The sequence below is a fragment of the Triturus cristatus genome, chromosome 12, assembly GCF_964204655.1.
Source record: "Triturus cristatus chromosome 12, aTriCri1.1, whole genome shotgun sequence".
Taxonomy (NCBI): Eukaryota; Metazoa; Chordata; class Amphibia; order Caudata; family Salamandridae; genus Triturus; species Triturus cristatus.
The window spans coordinates 618,315,794-618,338,894 of NC_140595.1; the positions used below are offsets into that span (position 1 = coordinate 618,315,794).

Sequence of the window (23,101 nt, forward strand, 5' to 3'; positions counted from 1 at the left end):
GGAAGTAGGATGGCTTTCTCTACTCTCTGCTGGGACGGGTGAAGGACAGTGAGATAGTTTTCACTACTTTCTACTGTGGAATCATGGGCAGTGGCATTTAAACCACTTACTTTTTATTCTCCCTCCTCTGTTCTTAGAAACAATATTTTCCACCACTCTTCTTTCCATATTCCCAGCACACCCCCATTGCACCTACACAAGGCGGCTTTGGGCGGATGGATAGGCGCTACGGGGAGCTGGAGGGTCCTAGGAGACATTTTGATGATCTTGAGGCCTTTGGACAGCCACCAAGAAGGCACGGACATCAGCAACCAACCACACACTATAGGGCCCATGGATCAACACTATAAGGAGCGCGTGGCCCATATACTGACAATGTGTGAGGCTTCAGGAAAGACATTTTGGGACGATGCTGGCTCATGGGCAGACACTGTAAGGCGTGTGTGGCCCATATACAGACAGTATGAGAAGCTTGATGCTCATGAGCAGATAACTTTAGGAGCCCCAAGTCCTGGGACACATGTAAGAGACACATGGAGCGGTTTGATGTATGTGAGAAGCTTTGGACATCAACACTGTAGGCGACTCCAACAAAAGGATTGATTGATCCAACCTTAATTTCGGCAGAAAACTGATGCCCACCCACTCCATCAACAACATCACTGGGCTTCATCGAAGGTTTACTACCATCTGAGCCATACATTGACAAACTTGCCCAAGGTGCAAATTTCCAGATACATCATTTAAAAAAAAAAAAGATCTGGTCTCAAACGAGCAACCTGAGGCGGCCGCTCATGCACTCATAAGCCCCCGCTTATCCTTGGGCAATGCCAAACTACTGGGTCACCCAGTGAAGACTGCCATCCCTGGAAGCGATGTTCCAGTTCATAGCCCAGCTGATCTGCGAGATATGAAAATTAGACCACATCTCTCCTATCCTGAGAGATTTCCATTGACTCCCACTTGAATCAAATTTAGAATATGCCACCTCATGTTCAAGCTGTACACACAAGCGGCCGAGTTATGTAACCCAAGTGTTAATCATACCTGGTGGCCCCACAATGTCACACAGCATGGACTCACTCACTATCGTACACCTGGAATCGAAAACCTCCCAAGCTCAAAGACAATCCTTTTCGGGCTCCGCCCTTATAATAATAATAATCCACATTTGTAAAGCGCAAACAATCACCCATAAGGGTCTCTAGGCGCTGGGGGCTGTCAGGAAGATTAAGCAAGCTATTGCCCAGAGTCACAAGGTGCTGGGTTAATCTGCCGCCAGCGATCGAACCGTGATCCCCAGATTCCGGAGTCAGTTGCCCTGGCCGTGGCGCCACACCTCTTCCCTTCCACCCTGGAAGTCCCTTCTGATCCAGTGAAGCCTCTTATTCAGTAAGAGACTCTAGACCCGCCTGTTAGCTATATTTCAGAATCAAGACCTCCCCAAATCATGTGACATCTCACACATGAAGTTTACAAACTCTTATCTTTCCCAGCCGTCCTTCACAGGTCATTTCATATGTAGTTACAGTAATGTGTAAAGCATTCGAATACCAGCTGGTGAAGCAGCACTATAGACAAACAAAATAAAGGCATATGGACACGTGGGCAGAGTGGGACAATCCCACACTAAACTGAAGGACACTGCAAATCACAGACAAAAAAGTGCCTATTTATTTATTTTTCATTTATTTAGAAAGTTTTATATAGGGCTGGCAAGACTCGATGGTGTCAGAGCGCTTTACAACATTACACAGGCAATAATATCAGACAGCAATAAGCAAAAGTAAAAAACAGAGTTGGGCGTTGCATACAGATTGGTGTAGAGAGAAACACAACAATCTATAAATTGAGCAGAGTAGAGATTGACAAAATGTGCTATCATTTACTGTCCAGAGGGTTCAAGTGGCGATTAAGGAGGATGTCCTTCAGTTGTCTATTAAAGATCATGAAGGAGGGGTTGGTCCGGAGATCTACCGGTAGGGAGTTCCAGACTTTGGGGGCATTGACCGAGAAGGATCGAGCCAGAGCTTTTTGTTTGTTTCTTTGGGGGCATGAGAAGTTGGATGTTGGTGCCTCTTGACTGGCCTGCCTTGGTGAGTTTGGCTGCCGAGTATGCTGGTTTACCAGTGTGAAGGACTTTGTGAGTGAGACAGGCAGTTTTGAAGTGACAGCGAACTTCAATTGGGTGCCACTTTAGATCTTTGAGGGAGGGGGAGATGTGATTGTGTCTTTTGACTCTAGTGACCATCCTTGCGGCTGCATTTTGAGTGGTTCTCAGGGTGGCTAAGTGGGACTTTGCTGTGCCTGTGAGGGTAGCGTTCCCATAGTCTCGTCTAGACAGAACCAGGGCTTAGCTGCGGGTTTGACATCATTCGGAGGGAGGAAAGGCTTGATTTCATTAAGGAATTTTAGGTTGTAGAAGGCACTCCTCGCTTTATGTCGTTCAGCTCAGTGTGCCCTCTATGGGTGCCATCCAAAGAAGTGCAGCCTACTGCCCCCACTGTTTGGTAATAATGACTGAGATCTTTCACGCATGCAATACAGACCATGGCGCAAAACCTGGATAGGATAAATGTCATACTGCATACGTACTGTTATGTAATTCAGAGTGTTACTGGCTATGTTTGCCTTTTCTGTGTAACATAGGGAAAATAATGTGCTTCGAGTGCCTGCCGTAGGGCGGAGCTTTGTGGGGCCCCACCCCCTCTCTACAAAGGCTGAGGAGGAGCTGCCCGTCCCCACCTTCTGTTCTCACCATTGTCGCTTGCGATAATCAGCGCCTTGTACGAGCCGCCTTGAAAGAAGGGGGACTTCCGGTCAATCTCCTTCCTGGTGTGGATTGTTCCGGTCTTGGGGTCCACAACCAGCCACTCTTCTGGGTCCTGTTCAATCTTGTAACTGTCAACACAAAATGGTGGATTGGAATTACTCAGGGTGGTGATACATATTGGTGCAGTGCTGAGAATGCATATCTGTAGGTATTCCACAGGAAGTAGCTTCACCATCACCACCTCCCCTCGAGGCCCAGTGCAAGATTAAAGACATTTCAGGGTTTATGGTTCCCTCAGGTATGGCCACAAGAGGGTGCCAGATTTCAACAAACAGACTCAAAAAACACTTGTTGCTATAGCAACGGGAGTGCCTGTCCAGCAAAATATCAGTGGCAGGGACTATGGAAGCCTGTGCACTGGAGATGCTGCACTCACACATCTGTCAGGAAGGGGCATTTGCTGTAACAAAAGAATCATTTGTCTGATATTTGTGCAGGGTGAAGTCAACTCAGATCAATAAAAAATATGCAACTGCTTAGATAATTCCACCAGAAGGTGGTTGCTTCCAACCAAATTGTTCCCACTATGACACTCTAACTTTAGGGGTAAGTACCAGAAGCCGGTAAAGCATTACCACATGGTATTTACCATCAGATGTAGGATTCTGGGGCAATGAATTGCCTATGGATAACAACCTTAATTTATTTGCACTTGCAGGAGCTTTTTGCTGACAATTATGTAGAGCAAAAAAAGGAAACAACAGAAGACATTCCTTCTAAAGCTTTGCACCTAGGAACTGGATTAATATCCCACCACAGGGAGAGTGCTAGGTGGCGCTAGCCAAGATGGCCGCGCCGAGGTAGAGCTCCGTGCTGCCTGACCCCTCACATCCGTTCTTCCTCCGTTGCTGCCGTCCTGGCTGCCATCCGCTTCCCGCCACCTGCTGCGGAGTCGTAGCCCTACCCTCGCTGCTACTTTGGGCTGCCTCTGTGCCTTGGGGACTGAGTTCTGCCGCCTGCAAGAGTCACCGCGACGGGGGCGCGCACTCGGCCGGTTCCTCGGCCGGCGGCGCCTGCTACGAGCGCCCGCGGCGCTGCACGAGGGGCGCAGGCCTCTGTTTGCTGGCGGCTGTCCGGAGGCGGGAGAAGCCCGCGGAGAGGCACCTCGGCCTGTGGCACACCGCGGGTGAGTCGGGGGGGGCGACAGCTCCTAAGCGCCTCCCTGGACCTTCCCCGGCCCCGGGGCCCTGATCGGCAGGCGGATCGGCCCGAGTAGTGGGAATTCGTGGGGCTGGGCCCGGATCAGCGATTGCCACCACCCGCCATATTATCACGCCCTGGCCTGTGGACTGGTGCATCCTCCGGAGGACTGCCTTCCTCTGCCCCCCCCCCGGCCCTCCTGCTCCGAGCGTATTGTGGTGATTTGCTGCTGGCGAGGTCCCCCGTGGAGGCTCGGCCCCCCCCTGGATCTTGTGGAAGGCCCCCGTACATGGGGCGGTGTCGCGCTCTGGCGCCCGCGGCGGCGACCTGACGGGGGGGCGACGCTGGACTGGCTCCGCCTGGTGCCGCCTGCTGGGGGGCTGCTGCCGAGGGGGCCCCTCTGCCCATTGCCCCTCGTCCCCCCTGCCTGGCGAGGTGGCCCACGGGGCTGCGGTGGGCTGGACAGGGGCGCCCTGTGACCTCGGCATCCCGGGAGCGGGGGCAGTAGCGGTGCTCCGGGCTGCTGGACTGGCCCTGCGGATTGAGGCCGTGGACGGCGTTGGTGCGGCCCGAGTGTCGATGGTGGATCAACGCGTCTCGGAGGGCGAGACGCGTTGATCCACCATGGGCAAGGACAAAGGCCCTAAGCAGCTGGCAACATCCCACCAAACGAAGATTGACCGCTTTGCGACTCCGGACCCCCCGGGTGCCGGCGGAGGGGAGGCGCCCGCCCCCAACAAGGACTTGGCCACCATCCTCCACGCGATCGATGCCTCTCGCACCTCGCTGGAAGGGATGGTTGGGGAGGTGAAGATAGATGTTGCGCTTCTGAGGCAGGATCTCCGCAACGCCACGGCCCGCATCACGGAGGCCGAATCGCGGATCTCCGCGACGGAGGACGACATCCATCAATTACAAGACCAGGTCCGGGAGCTCACGACCCACTCCAAGGAACTACACAGGCGGGCGGAGGATGCCGAAAATCGCGCCCGCCGCAACAACCTTCGCTTGGTGGGCTTTCCGGAGGGGGTTGAGTCGGGCCGGGCCGATGACTTCCTAGAGGCCTGGTTTAAATCCTGGATGCCGGCGGGCAGCTTGTCAACCTGGTTCGTGGTGGAGAGGGCGCATCGGTCGCTGGCGTCCAAGCCTCCGGTGGGGGCCCCCCCACGCCCCTTCATTCTTCGGATCCTTAACTTCAGGGACAGAGATGCCATTCTGCGGGAGGCTCGGGTGAGCGGCAAACTGGCCTATGACAACCACACTATTATGATTTTCCCAGACTACACCCGGGAGGTCCAGGAGCAGCGCCGTTCATACACGGAGGTGAAGCAGCAGCTGCGCTCCCTGGGCCTTCAGTACCAGCTCCATTTTCCGGCCCGCCTCCGACTTGTCTTTCAGGGTAAGACGCTGTTCTTTGATACCCCCAGGGCAGCCTGGACATGGCTTACCGAGGAGCGGCCTCTGCGGCAGCCGGGCGGAGGGCCGCCCGTTGCAAGGCCCGGGCGCCCCGTTGTGGCTGGGTCCCAGCGGCCACGGCGCGGGAAGCGCACACGCTCCCAGCAGCGGCGAGGTGCTGCAGTCATCAAGGCCCGGTCTGTGAGCGCTTCTGGCAGACCGATGAGAGACTCCTCCGCCTCTTCTGAAGCCTCCTCCCGGGCGGCCGGGGGATCCCGGCGCCGAGCATCACCTGGGCCGACTGGATCTGCGACCCCCCTCAACACGCACATTGACTCATCAGACCTTTCTCGCAGTCCCGCTATATGACCTTTTTTCTTTGTCTCTTGCAGTTGCGGGGAGGGTAACAGCCTTGCCCGAGGGCGGGGGTGGGGGGCTCCACATTCTTGTGCTCCCCAGTGCCAGCCCAGGTCAGCACATTGTAATCCGTACTTCAGGAGGGGTCCACTACGCTCTTTATACCCGAGCACCTGAGCTTGGGGTCTTGTGACTGTTGGTTCTGTTCGGGCGACAGATGCTTCTGGTTTTGAAGTGTAGGGTGGGGGGTGGGGGGTTGGGGGTTGGGGGTTTGTTTGGGGTTTCTCTTCACGAGACTGTTTTGTTTGGGTTTGCACTGTTACCTACTGAGCCTTTCACACAGCGCTGCGCGGTGCGGCGCGCGGCGTCGGGTCCCTTCACTCAGCTCCATTTGCGCGCTCTACTGCCGCTCATCCTCCGCCGCTGTCCGCTCGCTTCCCCCAGTGGGGGCTCCATGGTCCCTCAGGGGCCTGCACGCTCCGTGCCCCCTCTGCTGACACCCGGGTCCAAGGGTATCCCCCCGCTGCCCCCCGCCTGCCCCCTTCCCGGCGCCCCCCATTCCCACTGCTGCCATGGCTGATTTAGCCCCCAAAGCCCAGATGCGCATCCTGTCCTGGAATGTGAACGGCCTGCTGGACCGGCTTAAGCGCACTGCTGTCCTCAAATACGCCCAGCGCGCGGGTGCGGACGTGCTCCTGCTTCAAGAAACCCACCTCCTCGGTGAGAACTGTCCCTTTTTGGCGCGCTTCGGATTCGACCGGGTGTGGCACTCCGGGTTCTCGCGCGGGTCGCGGGGGGGTTGCGGTCCTCCTGCGCCGTTCCTTCCCTTTTGTGTTGGCCCGAGTGGTCCATGACTCCCAGGGGAGGGGGGTTGCGATTAGCGGCACGCTCGAGGGCCGGCCACTCAGCCTCTTGTCCCTTTACGTGCCATCCACGGGGCTGTCGTCGGCCTTATCTCTGACCGCGTCCTGGCTAGCGGCTTTTCCACCTGGTACTGTTGTTCTCGGAGGAGACTTTAACGCCGTCTCGGCCCCGCACCTCGACTCTTCGGGTCCGGTCTCGGACTCCCGCGTGGCGCGGGCGAAGCAGCTGGCCGGGTGGGCAGAGGCACAGGGCCTCTGTGACGTGTGGCGGCTCTGGCACCCACGCACGCGACAGTATACCCACACCTCGGCCGCCCACCACACTCAGGCACGCATCGACGCGATCTTTGTCCCCTCGGCCGACTGTCTGGGTATCCAAGACGTCCGCATCCTTCCCCGGGGGATATCCGACCATTCTCCGCTTTTGCTGGGTTTGGGCCCCCCGCCTCACGGTGCACGCCAAATGTGGCGTTTCAATGCGTGGTTCCTGCAGGACAAGACGCTCCGTAAGAAAGTGGGGACCGCGCTGGCACTCTACTTTGGCGACAACGACGGATCGGTCTCCTCGGCGGGCACCCTCTGGGAGGCTTGTAAGGCCACGGTTAGGGGGGTTGCTAAGGCACAGGTGGTGAAACACCGCCTGGCGCAGCTGCAGCGGCTCACGGCCTGCGAGGCTCAGGTGCTACGCCTGGAGCAATCCGTCTCTCACTCTGGCGACCCGGCCGAGACCCGGCAGCTACGGCTCCTACGCGAGGAGATTCGTCAGCGGTCGCTTGACGCAGCTAAGCTTCTTTGGCAATCCTCGGTGGCGCGGGTATACGGCTGGGGCGACAAAAATGGGGCGCTTCTGCACCGGCTGGCCACTTACCCCAGGGCATCACGCATCATCCCGGCGGTGACCGACTCGGGTGGCGCGCTTCAGTCTTCGTCCGTGGCTATAGCGGACGCTTTCGCTCAGTACTACTCCCAACTCTACCGGGCACGGACATCGGATCTGTCTTTGGCTTCCTTGCTCGCCGCTGGTGCCCAAAGCCTTCCCCGGCTGGGGCCGAGTGACTGGGAGAGCCTGGAGGCTCCCATCTCAACTGAGGAGATTGGAGACGCGATAGGGCGCACGTCCGCCGGGAAGACCCTCGGCCCGGACGGGTTCCCACAGGAGTTTTATGCCACCTACAAGGAGCATTTGGTTCCACGGCTGGGTGCCCTGTACGCGGAGGCGGTTGAGAGAGGCTCCTTCCCCCCGGAGGCCGACATTGCCACAATTGTGGTCCTGCCTAAATCCACTCCGCCGCCCAGTGACAGGTCGGCCTACCGGCCGATCTCTCTGATCAATACCGATATCAAACTATATGCCGCGGTCCTGGCCCAGCGGCTCCGGCCCTTCCTGTCGCGTTTGGTGCACCCGGATCAATGCGGCTTCATGCCGGATCGAGGCACTCGCCATTGCCTCCGCCGCCTCCATGTGGCCCTGGCGCACCGCCACCGCCTATCTCCATACCTCACTCTCCTGCTGGCGGACTTCGAGAAAGCCTTCGATTCGGTGGGGTGGCCCTACCTGTTCGATGTCTTGGCTCATATGGGTTTCGGTCCCAAGTTTGTTGGGATGGTGCGGGTTCTGTACGCGCGCCCTCGCGCCAGAGTGTTGGTTAATGGGGCGCTGTCGGGAGCGTTCCGGATCGGCCGGGGCACACGGCAGGGGTGCCCGCTCTCACCCCTCCTCTTCGCGCTCGCAATGGAGCCCCTTGCCGCCCTCATCAGAGCGGATCCTCTCATTCGGGGATGGGAGTGGCCGGGCCTCGAGGAGGACAGGATCGCCCTCTATGCGGACGACGTCCTGCTGTACCTTGGTGACCCAGCGCGCTCGGGTCCTCGGGCTCTCCACATCTTGGGCCGCTTTGCCCGCGCCTCTGGCCTCTGCCTCAACTCGTACAAGTCGGTCCTCGTGCCTCTTCACCCCTCCCGCGAATGCTTCGAATGGCAGACCACGATTCCCCTCCGCCGATTGTCTTTCAAATACCTGGGCATCTGGGTCTCCCTCCTCCCGGAACTGAGCTGGGCACTCAACGTGGCCCCTTTGGTCAAAAAAGCCAAAGCGGACCTCACTCGGTGGCACTCGCTCCCGCTGAACCCGCTGGGGCGCGTGGAGCTCTACAAAATGATGATCCTCCCTCGGTTCCTGTATGTACTGCAGAACACCCCGGTGTCCTTTCCGAGGTCGTGGTTTCGTGAGTTGGACGGGATGGCCACCAGGTTCCTCTGGGGTGGTGGAAGGCCAAGGCTGGCCTTGCCGATCTGCCGCCTCCCCACCTTTGACGGGGGGCTTGGTATGACCAACCTCTACCTTTATTACCTGGCCACCCGGCTTCTGGTCATCCATGACTGGTTCGGGGGGGGATGGTCCGATCCGGCCTACAGGGTAGAGCTGGAAGCCCTGGGTCTCTCCAGCGTTCAGGACCGCATGTACGGCGCCCCTGTTCCCACCTCCTGCCCCGACATCACTAGGGCGGTTTTCCTGGCTTGGCGGGCAGCGCTCCGCCACACCGGGTGGACCGGGACGTTGACGCGCGCCACCCCTCTCTGGCATGGGACATGGTTGCGGGAGGTTGTGGGGCTGGAGGGCTTCGGACCGTGGGATTTGCTCGGTATCTCCCAGCTGGGGGACGTGTGGCGCGGGGGGCGCATGTGCTCATACTCTGAACTGCAGGTGCGCTTTTCTCTCCACTCATCCCAATTCTATAGGTACCTCCAATTGCGACACGCCATACGGGTACACACCCCGCTGGACATCCGGCTGCCGGACCATAGCCCCCCAGAGGCTCAGGTTCTGATGGGTAACCTAGGAAAGGGAGGCATATCCAGAATATATCGTTCCCTTGTTAACAATACCCCTGTGCCCCAGGAGGGTCTGAAGGAGCGATGGGAGGAATGGGTAGGTCCCTTGGACGAGATCGACTGGCGGGACGCCCTTATGGCCCCCAGGCTGGTGACGGCCTCCGCCAAGCTGAGGCTCATTCAAATCTATTATCTGCATACGGCATACCTTACACCAGCGCGCATGCGCCATGCGGGTCTTTCCCCTGACGCAGCCTGCCCCCGTTGTAGCTTTGACCAGGCCGACTTCATCCATATGGTATGGTCATGCCCGGAACTGGAGGGGTACTGGCGTAGCATTGAAACTGACTTGACGGATGTCCTGGGGTGGGAGGTGCCGCACGACCCCAAACACATCCTATTGGGTATCACTGATGGCCTGGACGGCACCCGTGCTGAAAAAGTGTTCCTTATGACAGCGCTAATGGTGGCAAAACGGGACATTGCGGCAGCCTGGAAACAGCCGCAGCCGCCCAGCCTGACCAGGTGGAGCGCGGGAGTGGACTGGTGTGCAGCGCAGGAGCGGACTCTTTACCAAGCTCGGGGCTGCCACAAAAAATATCGTAGGGTGTGGGGGAAATGGTTAGGAAATGTAATGTGATCTGGTGGGGCGGGGTGGGGGCGGGGGGGGGGGGGGGGTGGTCCGGGGGGGGGGCTGAGAGGGGGAATGATTCCCAGATGGGACTACTGTATATTGTTGGTCTGAAAGGCTCACTGTTTTTGTTGCAAAAAACAATAAAAACTTGTTTATCAAAAAAAATATCCCACCACAGATGGGGTCCCCGCACCCTCCACTCAACTTCATGTAGAAGATGAAAAACCATGTTTTCGGGGAACTCTTGCCTGCCTTTCGTAGGAATACTTTGTATTCAAAGGAAACGCCACGAATCTGTATATGTAATTCTACGTTTACTCAGGTGTGTATAGCGCTGCGTGAACCTGGGGAGGTGAGAGCGCATAATCAGATGGGTTGCACAATGCACTCGGTGGGAGTGCTTGGTTGTAAAGCTGTTGTATTTGCAATGAGACCTGGTGTTGTGCATGAATGACCAAAGCGGTAATCTTTTCTGATCGTTTAGTCATAGTGAGGTTATTTTGTGGTGGTGTTGCACCTAGTTGTGCTTGGAGAGGGTGAATATTCTGTGCTGATGATCATTCTTACACTAATTTCTATTGTGAAGAATAACATTGCTCTTAGGTGAACAAGGTACTACAGAAGAGTGGACACTGACATATTGATAATGTTAATCAATATTCCCTATAACCAAGTGACACTGTGATGACCCCAGCTTTGATCCTATGCGTGTGGTAGTTTTGTGACCTCTTCTGTGATGGCAGGAACATTTCTTTCTACCTTGATAACTCTGTTCCTACTGGCTGTCTGTGCCCTCCTCCTTATCACTGTGGGGCTAATTCCATCCTGCAGGCAAACTCACCTTAAACATGTGCTATTTGCACAGGAGCTTTTTGCACATGTACTAATATCCCCCATGCTATTTGCCTGCTAGTTGTAGGGATATAGCTCGAAATGCCAAATTCTGCACCCTGGATCACATTCATGGGTACAAATTGGAACCTGCAACTTCATCTGAGTGTAACATGAAGGTCTGAGATTTGAAACCATGCAGGGCCTCTCAGACTTGCATCCTTCTTAGGCCTGTAAAATGACCACCTTTGAGTTGGTTACTGAAAACACCTATTATCCGGGCATCAAGTGTCACTGCACTTTGTGGTATGTGCTCAAGGAACAGCCAGGCCTGTGAAAGCAGGGAGTGTACCTAGTTGAAAGAAACTGTGGGGAGGGAGGGTATTGACCATTCCAGAACTTCTCGCTACTCTGTGGTTGCTAAAGGGCGGGCTTAAGGAAAGGAGGCTTGCGTGGGCCTGAGGTCCTGCCAAAAATACGGGAATAAAGATTCAAACACGTGAACACTAAAAAAAATCAACAGGGAACTACTACCTTTGTAAACAAATACTTTTTTAAAGTTATAGAGAGTAAAAAAACATGGGGCAGATTAACAAAAAAAATTCTGATTATGGGAAGTAGTTCTATAGGAGTTCTCTTTTACGCTCTCTTACAGGCCTTTGTGAATTGGCTCAGAACGGTCCAGCTCCCTTATCAGTAAAAGTGCAAAGAGGACACAGTCCTTTCTATTTGCACCAATTGCATATAAATACTCCCTGAATATTCCCATTTCATATATTTTGGGCCTAATTCACAAAGGCATGCAAGAGTCTGTAAAGGAGTACTCCAGGAATACTATCTTACGTTCGCCACAATGCCTTTGCGCATAGACTCTGTTGTGGTTTGAGGGCAGGCCCATCTCACGGGAGTCCGGAGCCATTCAGGTAGGAGGTAAGTTCTTTAATGTTAGACCATCAGGTGAGAGCCACAGCAGGTGCGTCCTGTCAGGGTGCCAGCTGTCCATATCTCCTGTCTTCCACTCCGACATTCTGTTACATCATTCACTCTCACCAGCCCAGACACCAGCTCAGACATAAGGGAACGAGAACACACACAAGATACGACAAGGCCCCCAAAACAAGCTTGACTTTAAATAGGCTAGGTTTATTTTCTAGTCAATACTGCCACCGTGTGGTTAAAACATAAACTATTTTAGAAAATAATGTTTTTTGTCCTGGCATTCTTTGTACTAACTAATGTTAATAATATATTTCCCTGTAGCACATTCTGCCACAAACTTGTGGCTTGGTAACGCTGTAAAAATCAGTTTTAATTTTACTAACTCAATTTATTGATTTTGTCAACTTGGAAGGATAAAATGCTCAAATGATCCCACAGGGATTTACATTGCATGCAGGCTTGACAGAACTCTCTACAGCAGATTCACCAACCCACTGAGCTATCTGATCCTGAAAGAGCTTCTTTATTGTAGTCACACAGCAGTAGGCAGCCATTAAACAGACCAAAACGGACACAGGGATGGTCGTCTTACCGGGACTGCAAGTGCCTTCATTGAACAGCTGACGTCTCATTAGCCTCAGCCTTTCCTTATAAAATCAGCGCACTCTTTCTGCATCATCATTGTGTTTTTTGCTGCTTCTCACTCCGGTATGTGGAGTTATTCGGGTTTTGTAATTTTGCTTCCTCGCCTGCTTTTAAATTACAATCATGGGGACACAGACCGTTTAATACCCTGATCATGACAGAGGAGAGGATGTGGCCTAACGGCTAGGGCGGTTGATCTCAAATCTGGGGAACAGGGTGCGAGTCTCGGCAATGACGCCCAACATCTTGTGGTTCCAGGCAAATCACTTAATCTCCCCGTGCCTAACGAAAATGAGTGTGTCCTTGTGTAACGCAACTTGTTCTCATGTAAAGCGCTCTGATACCCGATACCTTTGGGTCAAGTTTGTGCTATATAAAACTCCGGAGGAAAAAAAATGACAGGAGGAAAATGTAAGTCCCACTCACAGAACAGGAGGGGACAGGGTGCTGGTCCCACAGACCCGCTGAGAGCCCTGAGCGCCCATATTTCTATTTTACTGCAACCATGTGTGTTCTTCCCAGAGGGCCCTCTCCACACCAGAGGTTTCATGAACACGAGCTTTGAAACAGCAGCCCATCTCAGGACCAAGTGATCCATATGGTCCAGTCCTATGGCTGTCGCAAGGTACATTGCACCCAATGTGGGGCACAGCATTTACACTGCTCCCTTTTTGGACCTGCAAAGCACACAGCACTCTCAGAGACACATGTATGCCTCCTCCCAGCCCCTCAGCCCACTATTTCGGCCCAGGGGAGAGGGGGTGTAGCTAAACACTGCAAGGCCACATATTGTTTGAGCCTGATTTGCCCCCCCCCTGCTGCTCTGGCATCACTGTTGGGTTATTGCAGCTCTCCCCAAGTACCCCGGATGTTATTTCATTACCCGGTCAAACATACAGCTCACTCAAAGCGCCACATTCTTTACCTGCAGTTGTATGACAGAATTTCTTTGACAAAAATATAATCTGACCTATATATTGTGTCCTAAATCCCGTTTACAAAAATATCACCCCTCTGGGTGTAGATTTCCTATTACTAACTCGAATGGAGTGATAACTTTGTGAAGTATTTTTAGCAAACAATATGTTTGTCTGCCCGTATTTAGCCTGCGATATTCTGGTACCATTCTTGACCTAGCCAGAGTTGCTGTAACTGGTCTTCCAAGAAAACTTTTTGCAAAGGATACAAATAACTGTTTTGTTTTTCTGTATTCTTTAGTTCTTGCCACGTAATACATGACTGCTCTTCCTGCGTCAAGTGTGTGCAAACCTTTTTCCGCTTTGTTCTTTGGAGTTTGAAAGAAACTTGGTATTTGTATACTCTGATTTATGTGACAGCTTGATACCACCTTTGGCATGAATTATGTATCAGTCCTCATGACAATCCTGTTACTATATATTTAGAAGTAGGGTTCCTGTAGTGTTAGTGCCTGCATTTCGCCAACTCTACGTAAGGATGTTATTGCTACTAAAAACGCCGTCTTTATTATAAGCATTTGTAGCGTTGCTTTGTGTAGTGGTTCGAAAGGTGCTCTCATCATTTGTGTTAGAATGATGTTCAGATTCCACGGTGGTGCCGGTACCATTTTTGGTGGTGCAATCCTTTTTGCACCTTCTAGGAACCGTTTGACCACGTGTGAGGTGAAGAAGCTCTTCCCTGTTTCCCCTCTGGTATACACCACAATTGCTGCTAAATGTACTTTCAGTGAAGTAAAACATAATTTACTTTGTAGTAAATATGTGAGGTATTTTAGCACTGTTCTTTCTTTTGTAATCTTTCTTGAAAGACGCCTTTGAAGACACCATTATGGGTACCTTTTCCATTTAGCTGTACAACATTTTCTTGTTGTTGGTTTCCTAGCTTCTCTTAAAACAGCCATTGTGCTTTCTGGTAGTTTGAGAAGTGCAAATTCTAAGTCTTCAGGAGCCATGCCGCTAGGCCTAAGTTCTCTGGTTCTGGATGAAGCACTTTTCCGTTTTGCATTGTTAGCAAATCTTTTCTTTTTGGAAGTTTGTGCATTGTTCCTTGTGAAATTTCCATTAGTTCCGAGAACCATGTTTTTCTGGCCCACTGTGGTGCTATGAGAATCATTGTCATTTTGCTGATCACTTTGTTCAGTAATGGTATTGGGGGAAAAGCATACGCAAATATCCCTGACCAGTCTATCCATAGCGCATACCCTAGGGACTGGTTGCAAGGTTGCCTGGATGTGAAGATTTGGCATTTTGCATTGTGGGGTGTTGCAAATAGGTCTATTTGTAGTGTTCCCCATTTCTTGAAAACGTTTTGCCTTCTGTTTGGTTCAGTTTCCACTCGTGGAATGATGTTGTTTCTCTGCTCAGTCTGTCTGCTTCTACATTGTCCTTTCCTGGTAGTTGAATTGCTTAAATGTCTATTTGTTTTGGGATTGCCCAGCTCCAAATCTCTTGTGCTAGAGTCGAGAGTGCTACAGACTGAGTCCCTCCTTGTTTGTTTATATAAAACATAGTTTTAGTGTTATCTGTCTGTATCAACACCCTTTTCCCCTATAGCTCTTTCTGAAAGGCTTTTAAGGCTAAGAGCACAGTTTTTAGTTCTAAGATATTGATGTGTTTCACCACATCCTGTGGTGCCCACAATCCCCTTACTTTGAGATTGTTCATGTGTGCTCCCATCCTACTAGGTACGCATCTGTTGTTATGGTCACTGTTGGAGTTGGTGGTGTGAAAAGTCTCACCTGTGCTATGTTTGATTTGTTCCACCATGCTATCTCCTGATGAACTCTGTTTGTGACAACCACTAGATCCTCCCAACTCCCTGCAGCTTGTGACCATTGTGTTTGGAGCCATTCTTGAAATGGTCTCATGTGTAGACGAATATTGGGAACTAAATGGATGCATGAGGCCATCATTCCTAGTAATTTCCCCACTGTCCTCACTGTCAGGTGATGCCCCTTCTGGTATAGATGAGTCTCCTTCAATAGAGCAGATCTCCTTTTACCGCTGGGAAATGCTTTCCCTAACACAGTGTTTGTCTCTGCGCCCAAGAACACCTTCTTGTGTTCCAGTTCTATTGATGACTTTTCCCAGTGTATGGAGAAACCCAGCTGAACTAGTGTCTCTACCACTTGTAGTATATGCTGTTTGCATAGGCTGGAAGAGTTTGCTCTTACTAAGCAGTCATCTCAGTAGGGGTAAACATGAATCCCTTGTCTTCTGAGATGTGCTGCTACTGCTGCCAGGCACTTTGTGAACACCCTTGGTGCTGATTTTAGACCGAAAGCAAGTACTTTGAACTGGTAGTGTTGTTTGTCCACGACAAATCTTAACATTGTTTTGCGTTTTCTGTTCATTGGGATGTGTAGATACGCATCCTTTAAGTCTATAGTTGCTATGTAATCTCCCCTTTGCAACTGAGGTAACACCTCCTGTAGTGCAAGTCATCTTGAATCTTTGAGTTTTTATAAACTTGTTTAGAAACCTTAGGTCTAATATTGGCCGTAATGTTCCGTCCACCTTTGGAATTAGGAAGAATGTTGAATATACTCCGTTGTTCTTTTCTCTGTGCGGTACATGTTCTATTGCATGTTTTCCCTGTAAATATTTCACCACTTTGACTAGGTGAGATCATTCTTCTTTTGAATGTGTCCTTTGCCTTCCTGTGTGGAGGCTGTTTTGATAACTCTATACAGTAACCGTGTTGTATTATGTTTAGAATACACATGTCTGTTCATTTTTGTTGGAAAAATTTTAGTCTGCCTCCAACTGGGGTGCTATGTTGGAGGAACTGTAAACTGGTTTTCTTTTGTGTTAGTAACTGTTTCTTTTTTGTGTACTCTCACTGCTGTTGTTTGCGAGTGTACCTCCTTGTGAGTGCAGTCACTTGGTAGAGGTTTGTTGTCCACCTCTTTGTGGCTGACTTCTGCCACGGGGACGCCCTCGAAAGGATCCTCTTCCTTGATATTGCTAGCTTTGTTTCTGACCCTGTTGTGTGCCCTGGTTTACAGCTTGGTATTTCTGCTGGTAACCTTGATGTGAGGTAGTAGGTTGGTGTGTACCTCTCCCTGCTGGTCTTCTTGATGGTGTGCCTCTACCAATGCCTCTGAACTGCAGAGCCCCCGTGGATCTTGCTGTTTCGTTGTCCTTTTTTAGTTGATTTAGCTTTTCATCAACTACAGTACCAAACAATTGTTCTCCATTGAATGGTGAATTAATGATGTTGCTTTCCTTGACTGGAGGTGGTCCCACTGTAGTCAGTACATTCACTCTCTTTCATGCTGTTGAGGCAATGATAGAGTCAGCTGGCACAGATCCCCTGATGTATATAGGGTCTTTAGAGGAGTGTTTATATTTCTTCTCTGCCCTTGGTGTTATAGCTTTGCATGTAGCAGGCTCTTCAAATGCCTCTTTATCTTGGTCTAAGACACTAGGCAGCATTGTAGGAATTGATTCCTAGATTGTGTAGGCATCAGGGTCTCTAATAAAAAACATGACTGCAGTTTTTCTTCCTCTAGCTGAACCCCATAAGTTTCTGCAGCCTTTTTAAGCACCTGATTATACATACCAATGTCATCTGGGGGTGATGGTCTCGAATGATATGATTCCACAGCCTCCTCAGGAGATTCAGCATCAAGATATTGCCATTGGTGCTCTTGATTCTCCAAATTCACTGATTCTGCGTATGCTTGTTCTTCTTCCTCAACGTCTTCTCCGAAGAAGAATGAACCTTCTTCTTCGATCTGTTCAGGGGTTCTTCGGCAACCCTTTAGGTTTCCATTTCCCTTGTTTTCGGCAGTATCTTGAATTGCTTCATGCTTTTGTCGAAGTCTTTTTTGCATTGAAGGATATTCGCCATTTCGGCTTTGAGCCTTCTTCTCTTTTTCTCAATCTCAGCAGCCTGTGTTTCGGCGTCGAGATTTTCGGCTTTCTGTTTTTTGGCTGGTGAAGCTGAACCGGTCGTCAAGGTTTGTTTCGGTCTCTCTTTCTTCGACGCCGAGGCGTCCTTTTCCAGACTGTCTTTCGACGTCTTAGTATTTTTGAGGACCTTTGCCATTCCGGAGTCCTTATCTAAGGGTCCTATGGTCTGTTTTTGTTTGGATGCAGCTACGGTCGCCGAATGCTTCGACGCTGAGAATCCCTTTGGAGGGCTAGAGTCTGATTTTTGAGACTCTTCTAGTTTTTTCAAGGTCGACGACTCTCTTACCTCCTTCGAAGTCTTCTTCTCTACTTCCATGACCAAGACTTCTCTTTCCTCGTCGCCTTCTGGTCTTTTGGCGACGTTATCTTCCTCACTGGAGAGACCCAGATCTCACAGTGATGGCGGAGGTCCTTGGCCTTGCATGTTGTAATTGGCTCGTCGCTGTCTTTCTCTTACCCTCAATGCCTTTGGGGTGAAGACAGAGCAGGCGTTACAGTCGTCGCTTTGATGAACCAGCAGCAGGTACAGGTTACAGACTGGGTGCTGATCCGTTTGAGCACATTTGTGGTGACAGTTCTTACAGAACTTGAACGGCGTCTTGTCCATTACCGTGCCCAGTGAGGCCCCTGCATGTGCTTTCTCTGATAGTCGACAAAGTTCTCGATTTCTTTCTTTGGTTGAACTGCGGTCGTCTTAGATTTAAAGTTGAAAGCGGAAGACACCGTTCTACCGATTTTCTTAGGTTCTTATCTCCGATTTTCCACTATTCTTCTCTCCAATCTTGGGAGCTTCTCCGTATTGATCCAGACCCAACGGCGGAAAAAAAGAATCTGAAGATGGCTACCAAAGGTGGAAGCTTCTGGAGGAAGCCCTTTGACGTCACAGAAGGGAACCAAATGGTACTACGCCGTCGACGCCCACCAACAGCAAACAAAAAAGAGAAGAAATACTACAATTCCGGACCCAACCACTAGATGGCGGAATAATGCACAGCATAGTGAATCCAGAGAAGATTCACACTGCAAAACTGAGTTTGTTAAGAACATGTGACCAGCCCTTGTATTTACATGTAATTTCTGTAAAACCAGAATAAAAGGCAGTAGATGGGAAGCTGAATGCATAGAAGGTCTCAAACATGCCAATTTATTTGCCTTAACGAAATCCTGCTTTGTTTTTGTAGATGTGTACCCCCAAATGTATACAGGTGGGCACGCGCATGTGTGTGTGCGCATCTGAACGTGATTTTGGTCATGTAAAGGTGAGTGATCATATGTGGCCTGGATGTATTTGAGGGTGACAGCAGCATTGCATGTGCATTTTGGCATACATGTTTGTATGCGAGTGCCATTGGCTAACCAGAACCAGCTGGCTATAGCTCCTTTTAAACTGTTCATCATTGGGGGTCGGACTGGGGTCCAATGGTGCCAGTAGGTGAAATGCCCTCTCTGGCGTCCTACACATAGAAGCTAATGTTCTTATTAATGTGTCTAAAAAACATGCCTATCCTAATCCCCACTTGACTGTTCTGAGTTTGTTATGCTTTGTCGATTTGTAGGGTATCCAGGCTCTTTAACAGCGCCTTGAGACAACCTCTGCAGTATAGTGCAGGATATAAATGTCTTAGGATAACTTAACATACATCTGTGTAGCTATGCATGTGACTATTGGCATGTTTTGCATTGGCGATTGTGTGCATACGTATTTGTTCATGAGCATGAGAGTGCACATGCTAGTTTGAATACATTCAAGGATACATACTCTCCCTAGGTTCCTGAGTGGGTGCATCCCCAGGTGTTTATGTGTTTGTGTAAATGTGCGCATACGTTTTTGTATAAACAGACTGAGAGATGTTCAAATGAATGGCTCATCTTAAAAACTCAAGAACTGGGTTCAAAACCTGGCCTTGGATGCCTTAAAACATATTATGTGGTTCTAGGTGAATCACTTTGTCTTCCTTGGCTTGATTTGTGTCATAATATGTATAAACTTAGCACTGCACTAGGTCTCTACTACAATAAACAACAAATACTATCACACTAAGTGTTCCACAGTTCAGCACAAAAAGCACCCTGATGTATGAAGCGCTACAGTGCCATAACAGTGGCTGAATGTGTTACACAATTGCCAATAACATTCAGATGTGCAGTGTTTAGTGCAATATTATGCTCCTAGGGCCCTTCCCCATCTCATCACTGTTTCTGAGACCGGATCTCAGCTGGACCTCCCCTCACATTTCAGATGCTCCGCCTTCTCTAGATCTAGGGCCACAGTACATCAAATACCCAATGAAGTGTGGGAGTCCATTTTTGTTTGTGTAGGTGAGCTTTTCACTGTCCCTTTGCTGTTCTGTGCCCACTCACCTGAGGGTCTGGGGCTGTCTGATGTCAGGATCTGTCGCTGTGTACGTGGTGACCTCGCTCCCGGGCATGGTGCCCTCTTTCAAGCTCACCACCTTGGGGTTCTCCCAGAAGAAGGGGGCCTCGTTCATGTCTCGCACTTTCACAAGCACCACGGCCAGGGCCCGGGAGGTCTTGGGGGCTGATCTGCTGAGCTCGTTCACATTCTGGACCGTGACGGTCAACTCAACTTGCTCCTGCGCTTCGTGATCTAGAGGCTTGGGGAAGAGAACAAGCATCATCCGTGGTTATCCTGATGTGTGACTGACTGAGTCCCAGCTCTCCTAGCATTCCTAAAGCAGTGACCTAATGTGAGCAACTGTGCTCCTGCCTTACCACTTTTATGAAGGACGTGGCTGGCCTGACATGAATGTGTCTGCCCTACCCCCCTGGGCTTTTAGAAATTGCCATGCATCCTGCCTCGAGAATGACTCTGCGGCAACCTAAGTGGCCTTCTCAAGGCTAGAGACTATCCTGACATGTGAATGACTGCGTTGGTGATATAAGTCTTAAAGAAGCACCTACAGACAAATGACTCCCTCTGTACCATGCCCTCCAGGACACCCTGCCTGTCCTAACATGTAACTCATAGTGCGCAGGTGCTACAGCCTTCCAAGAACCTTTGTTCTATCCACATGGCTCTGTGACTCCCTGTGATGCACTGGCCTGTCCTGAAATGTGGCAGACTGAGTCCTACCTATGCAGGCAATGCCTAACACTATTTTAGGCCTTCTGCCTCAGTGCTATATTCCTTCAGTAGGTTCTGAAGTATTCTAATGTGCAACTGATTTTCCCCAGCCCAACAAGCCTTCTAGAGGCTCCAGACTATCCTGATCTGTCACCAAGCCTGCCCCAGTGCCAGAGGCCTTCAAAAAGTACCAGACAGACTTGACATGTCAGTGACTGCTACCAGCCTTCAAGAGGCTTTGGTCTGTCTTGAAATGTGCCAATGCTAGGATGAACTTTAAGCTCACATGGGCATGGAGGCACTAGACTGGTCTGTATGATGGAGTTTGGCAGTTCTTTGAAGTTAAGATCTACCTCTATGAAGTATACAGTTGATGGTCTAACCTACAGCCACTGCATTGTGGGTCACTGCAGACACATGGTACAGGAGTACGCTGTGAGGCCCAGCGTACCTACCTCTTCACTGATCTCATACCCCAGAGCTCTAACCACACCTTAAAAAGGGGGCCTACCTTAATCACGGACAGGATCCCATCATTGGTCTTGGGGTCAGTCCGGATGGCAAAGACTGCTTCTTGGTCACCTCTCCGGAGGATGGTATACCTTGCCAGCCAGTTGGGAGATCCGCGGAGGTCTTTGTCCTGCACGCTTACCCTGCCAATGTCTATGCCCACAGTCTGCTCCATCACCTCCATAGAGAACTGCAAGAAGAGGCATAATGAAGCCTACATCCACCACCAGAAGACAACCATGAATTTACTAAAATACGCAAACCCTTTTCTATAAGAGCAGGATACCACCATATGAAACAACATAATTCAGAGAAAGCAGAGGAGAACTGGCACAAAGAACGGATTTAAGGGAATATAAAATAGTTTTTGAACAAAGAACTTAAGAGAAAATAGCAAAGATGAAAAAGAAAGAGCTCAAAAATATTACAGATGTGAAACAAGGGATTTAAAAGAAAATATTGATTATTTGAAATGTGCAAAGTACTCCAGAGTAAATATCAAATATCTGAGACATAGTTGTTCATAACTATCAGCATGCATGCCAACAGTAGAACTATTCAGACATCCACCCTTCCACTTTCTTTCCTTTCCCATGTGTCTTGATTGGCTGGATAAAATTGTGTCAAAAACCCCTGGTGCACATGTAAAACATTAGGATCGGAAAGAGAGTTGTGACTGGAGTGAAGGAAAGAGCACATGGAAACTGAATCAGAGTGTACATTAGCTAGATTAGGAGAGAGACAGATCCAGGATGACAATGAGAAGTGTGATACAGTGCAATATAAACAGTGTGGGGGAGGGTGCATCCATGCTCTGTTTCTTAGAATGGATTACCTCTCCTTGCGTAAACTCTGGTGGGTTGTCGTTGACGTCTCCAACATAGATGACGGCAGTCGCAGTATTGGTAAGGCCATCGCCAGACATGTCTGCCACTTGGATGGTAAGGTTGTACATATCAACCATCTGGGGAAGTCAGTGATAGAAAAGGTGATCAATGTTAGAAAGGTTTTAATACAATGGTTTTTCAAGCTTTCCTTTTCATGTGTTTTTTGGCCTCCAATCTTAATCCTAGCAGCTGATGTATTTCATCAAATAACCTGAAAGTCTGATCCTTTTTCAACAAAACTCTTTCTACAGCCGGGGACCTTATACTGATTTATATATACATCCTTATAATGTACAACAGGATATACAACTATATATCCTGTTGTACATTATAAGGATATTGCAAGTTGTGAATGAGTTCCATGATCATATAGTGGAACCAGGATAAGGTCATGGAACTGTGAAGTGACTCGCAATATCCTTTTAATCTACAGCAAAGGGCATTTTAATCCTTATAACAGATGGTCACACCATAATTTTTCCCATAAACTGCTTTAATCCATAGTGTTTTTCTATTTCATGTTCATTGCAGACAAGAAGAATAAAAGCAGATGTTGTACTGTGAAATTAAACACACCGGAGAAATCAGTTAATAATTTAAGCAAAACATTTTAGAATCAGTTTAATGTAAATCAGATTTAAAAAATGTTGTGGCTCATATTGAGTAGAAACATGCAGGGATTCGACATTTCCTATAATGTCCTATAGCTTGAACCAAATAAACACATTGCTAGGCCAGGGCGGAGTTCTGCTATGTAGAACTCCGCGAAGTGACCAAAAAACACTTCCGCGCTACATGGAGTTCCATAAGCGGCGGAATGCATTACGTCGCACCATTCCTGTTGATTTGTGTTTGTCCCTTGCTGTAAAATCTGTGCAAATGGCACCACGAGCAGCGCAAGAGGGTGCTGCTTCTTACTGCTGCTTGAGTACATGTTCTACTTGAGCGGCAACTTCCTCAATGTGAACGGAAGGTTTCTCAATGCGAGCGTCCGCATTGAGAAATATAGCCAGGAGGTGTTCTGAGGTAAGATTTTCCTCGCTCGCGTTTGCCAACGTAACTGTGGTGAGTGCGAGTGAGGAAAAAACTCCACTCCGCAGAGTTTTTTTTCAAAAGTCTGCACGCTACACGAAGCGAGAAAAACTCCGCAAAATCTGCAAGCAGGGCAGAATTCCATGCCCAGGCCTACACATTTCCATAAATATGTTCTTTCTACGGATCTTATTTTATTTTTAGAGAAAAATATTAGAAGAAG

General features: G+C 50.0%; 1 protein-coding gene across 1 annotated transcript in view; it reads right to left on the bottom strand.

Moving 5' to 3' along the window:
• The window catches only part of CDH15 (cadherin 15), a 167,396-nt gene that overhangs the window by 30,067 nt on the left and 114,228 nt on the right, over window positions 1–23,101 (bottom strand). The window contains exons 6-9 of the mRNA XM_085636789.1: window positions 21,795–21,923; window positions 20,961–21,149; window positions 19,726–19,979; window positions 2,759–2,901 (exon numbers count right to left, since the gene is read on the bottom strand). Of these exons, the coding sequence (XP_085492915.1) occupies window positions 2,759–2,901; window positions 19,726–19,979; window positions 20,961–21,149; window positions 21,795–21,923 (715 nt within the window). The remainder of the gene's footprint in view (window positions 1–2,758; window positions 2,902–19,725; window positions 19,980–20,960; window positions 21,150–21,794; window positions 21,924–23,101) is intronic.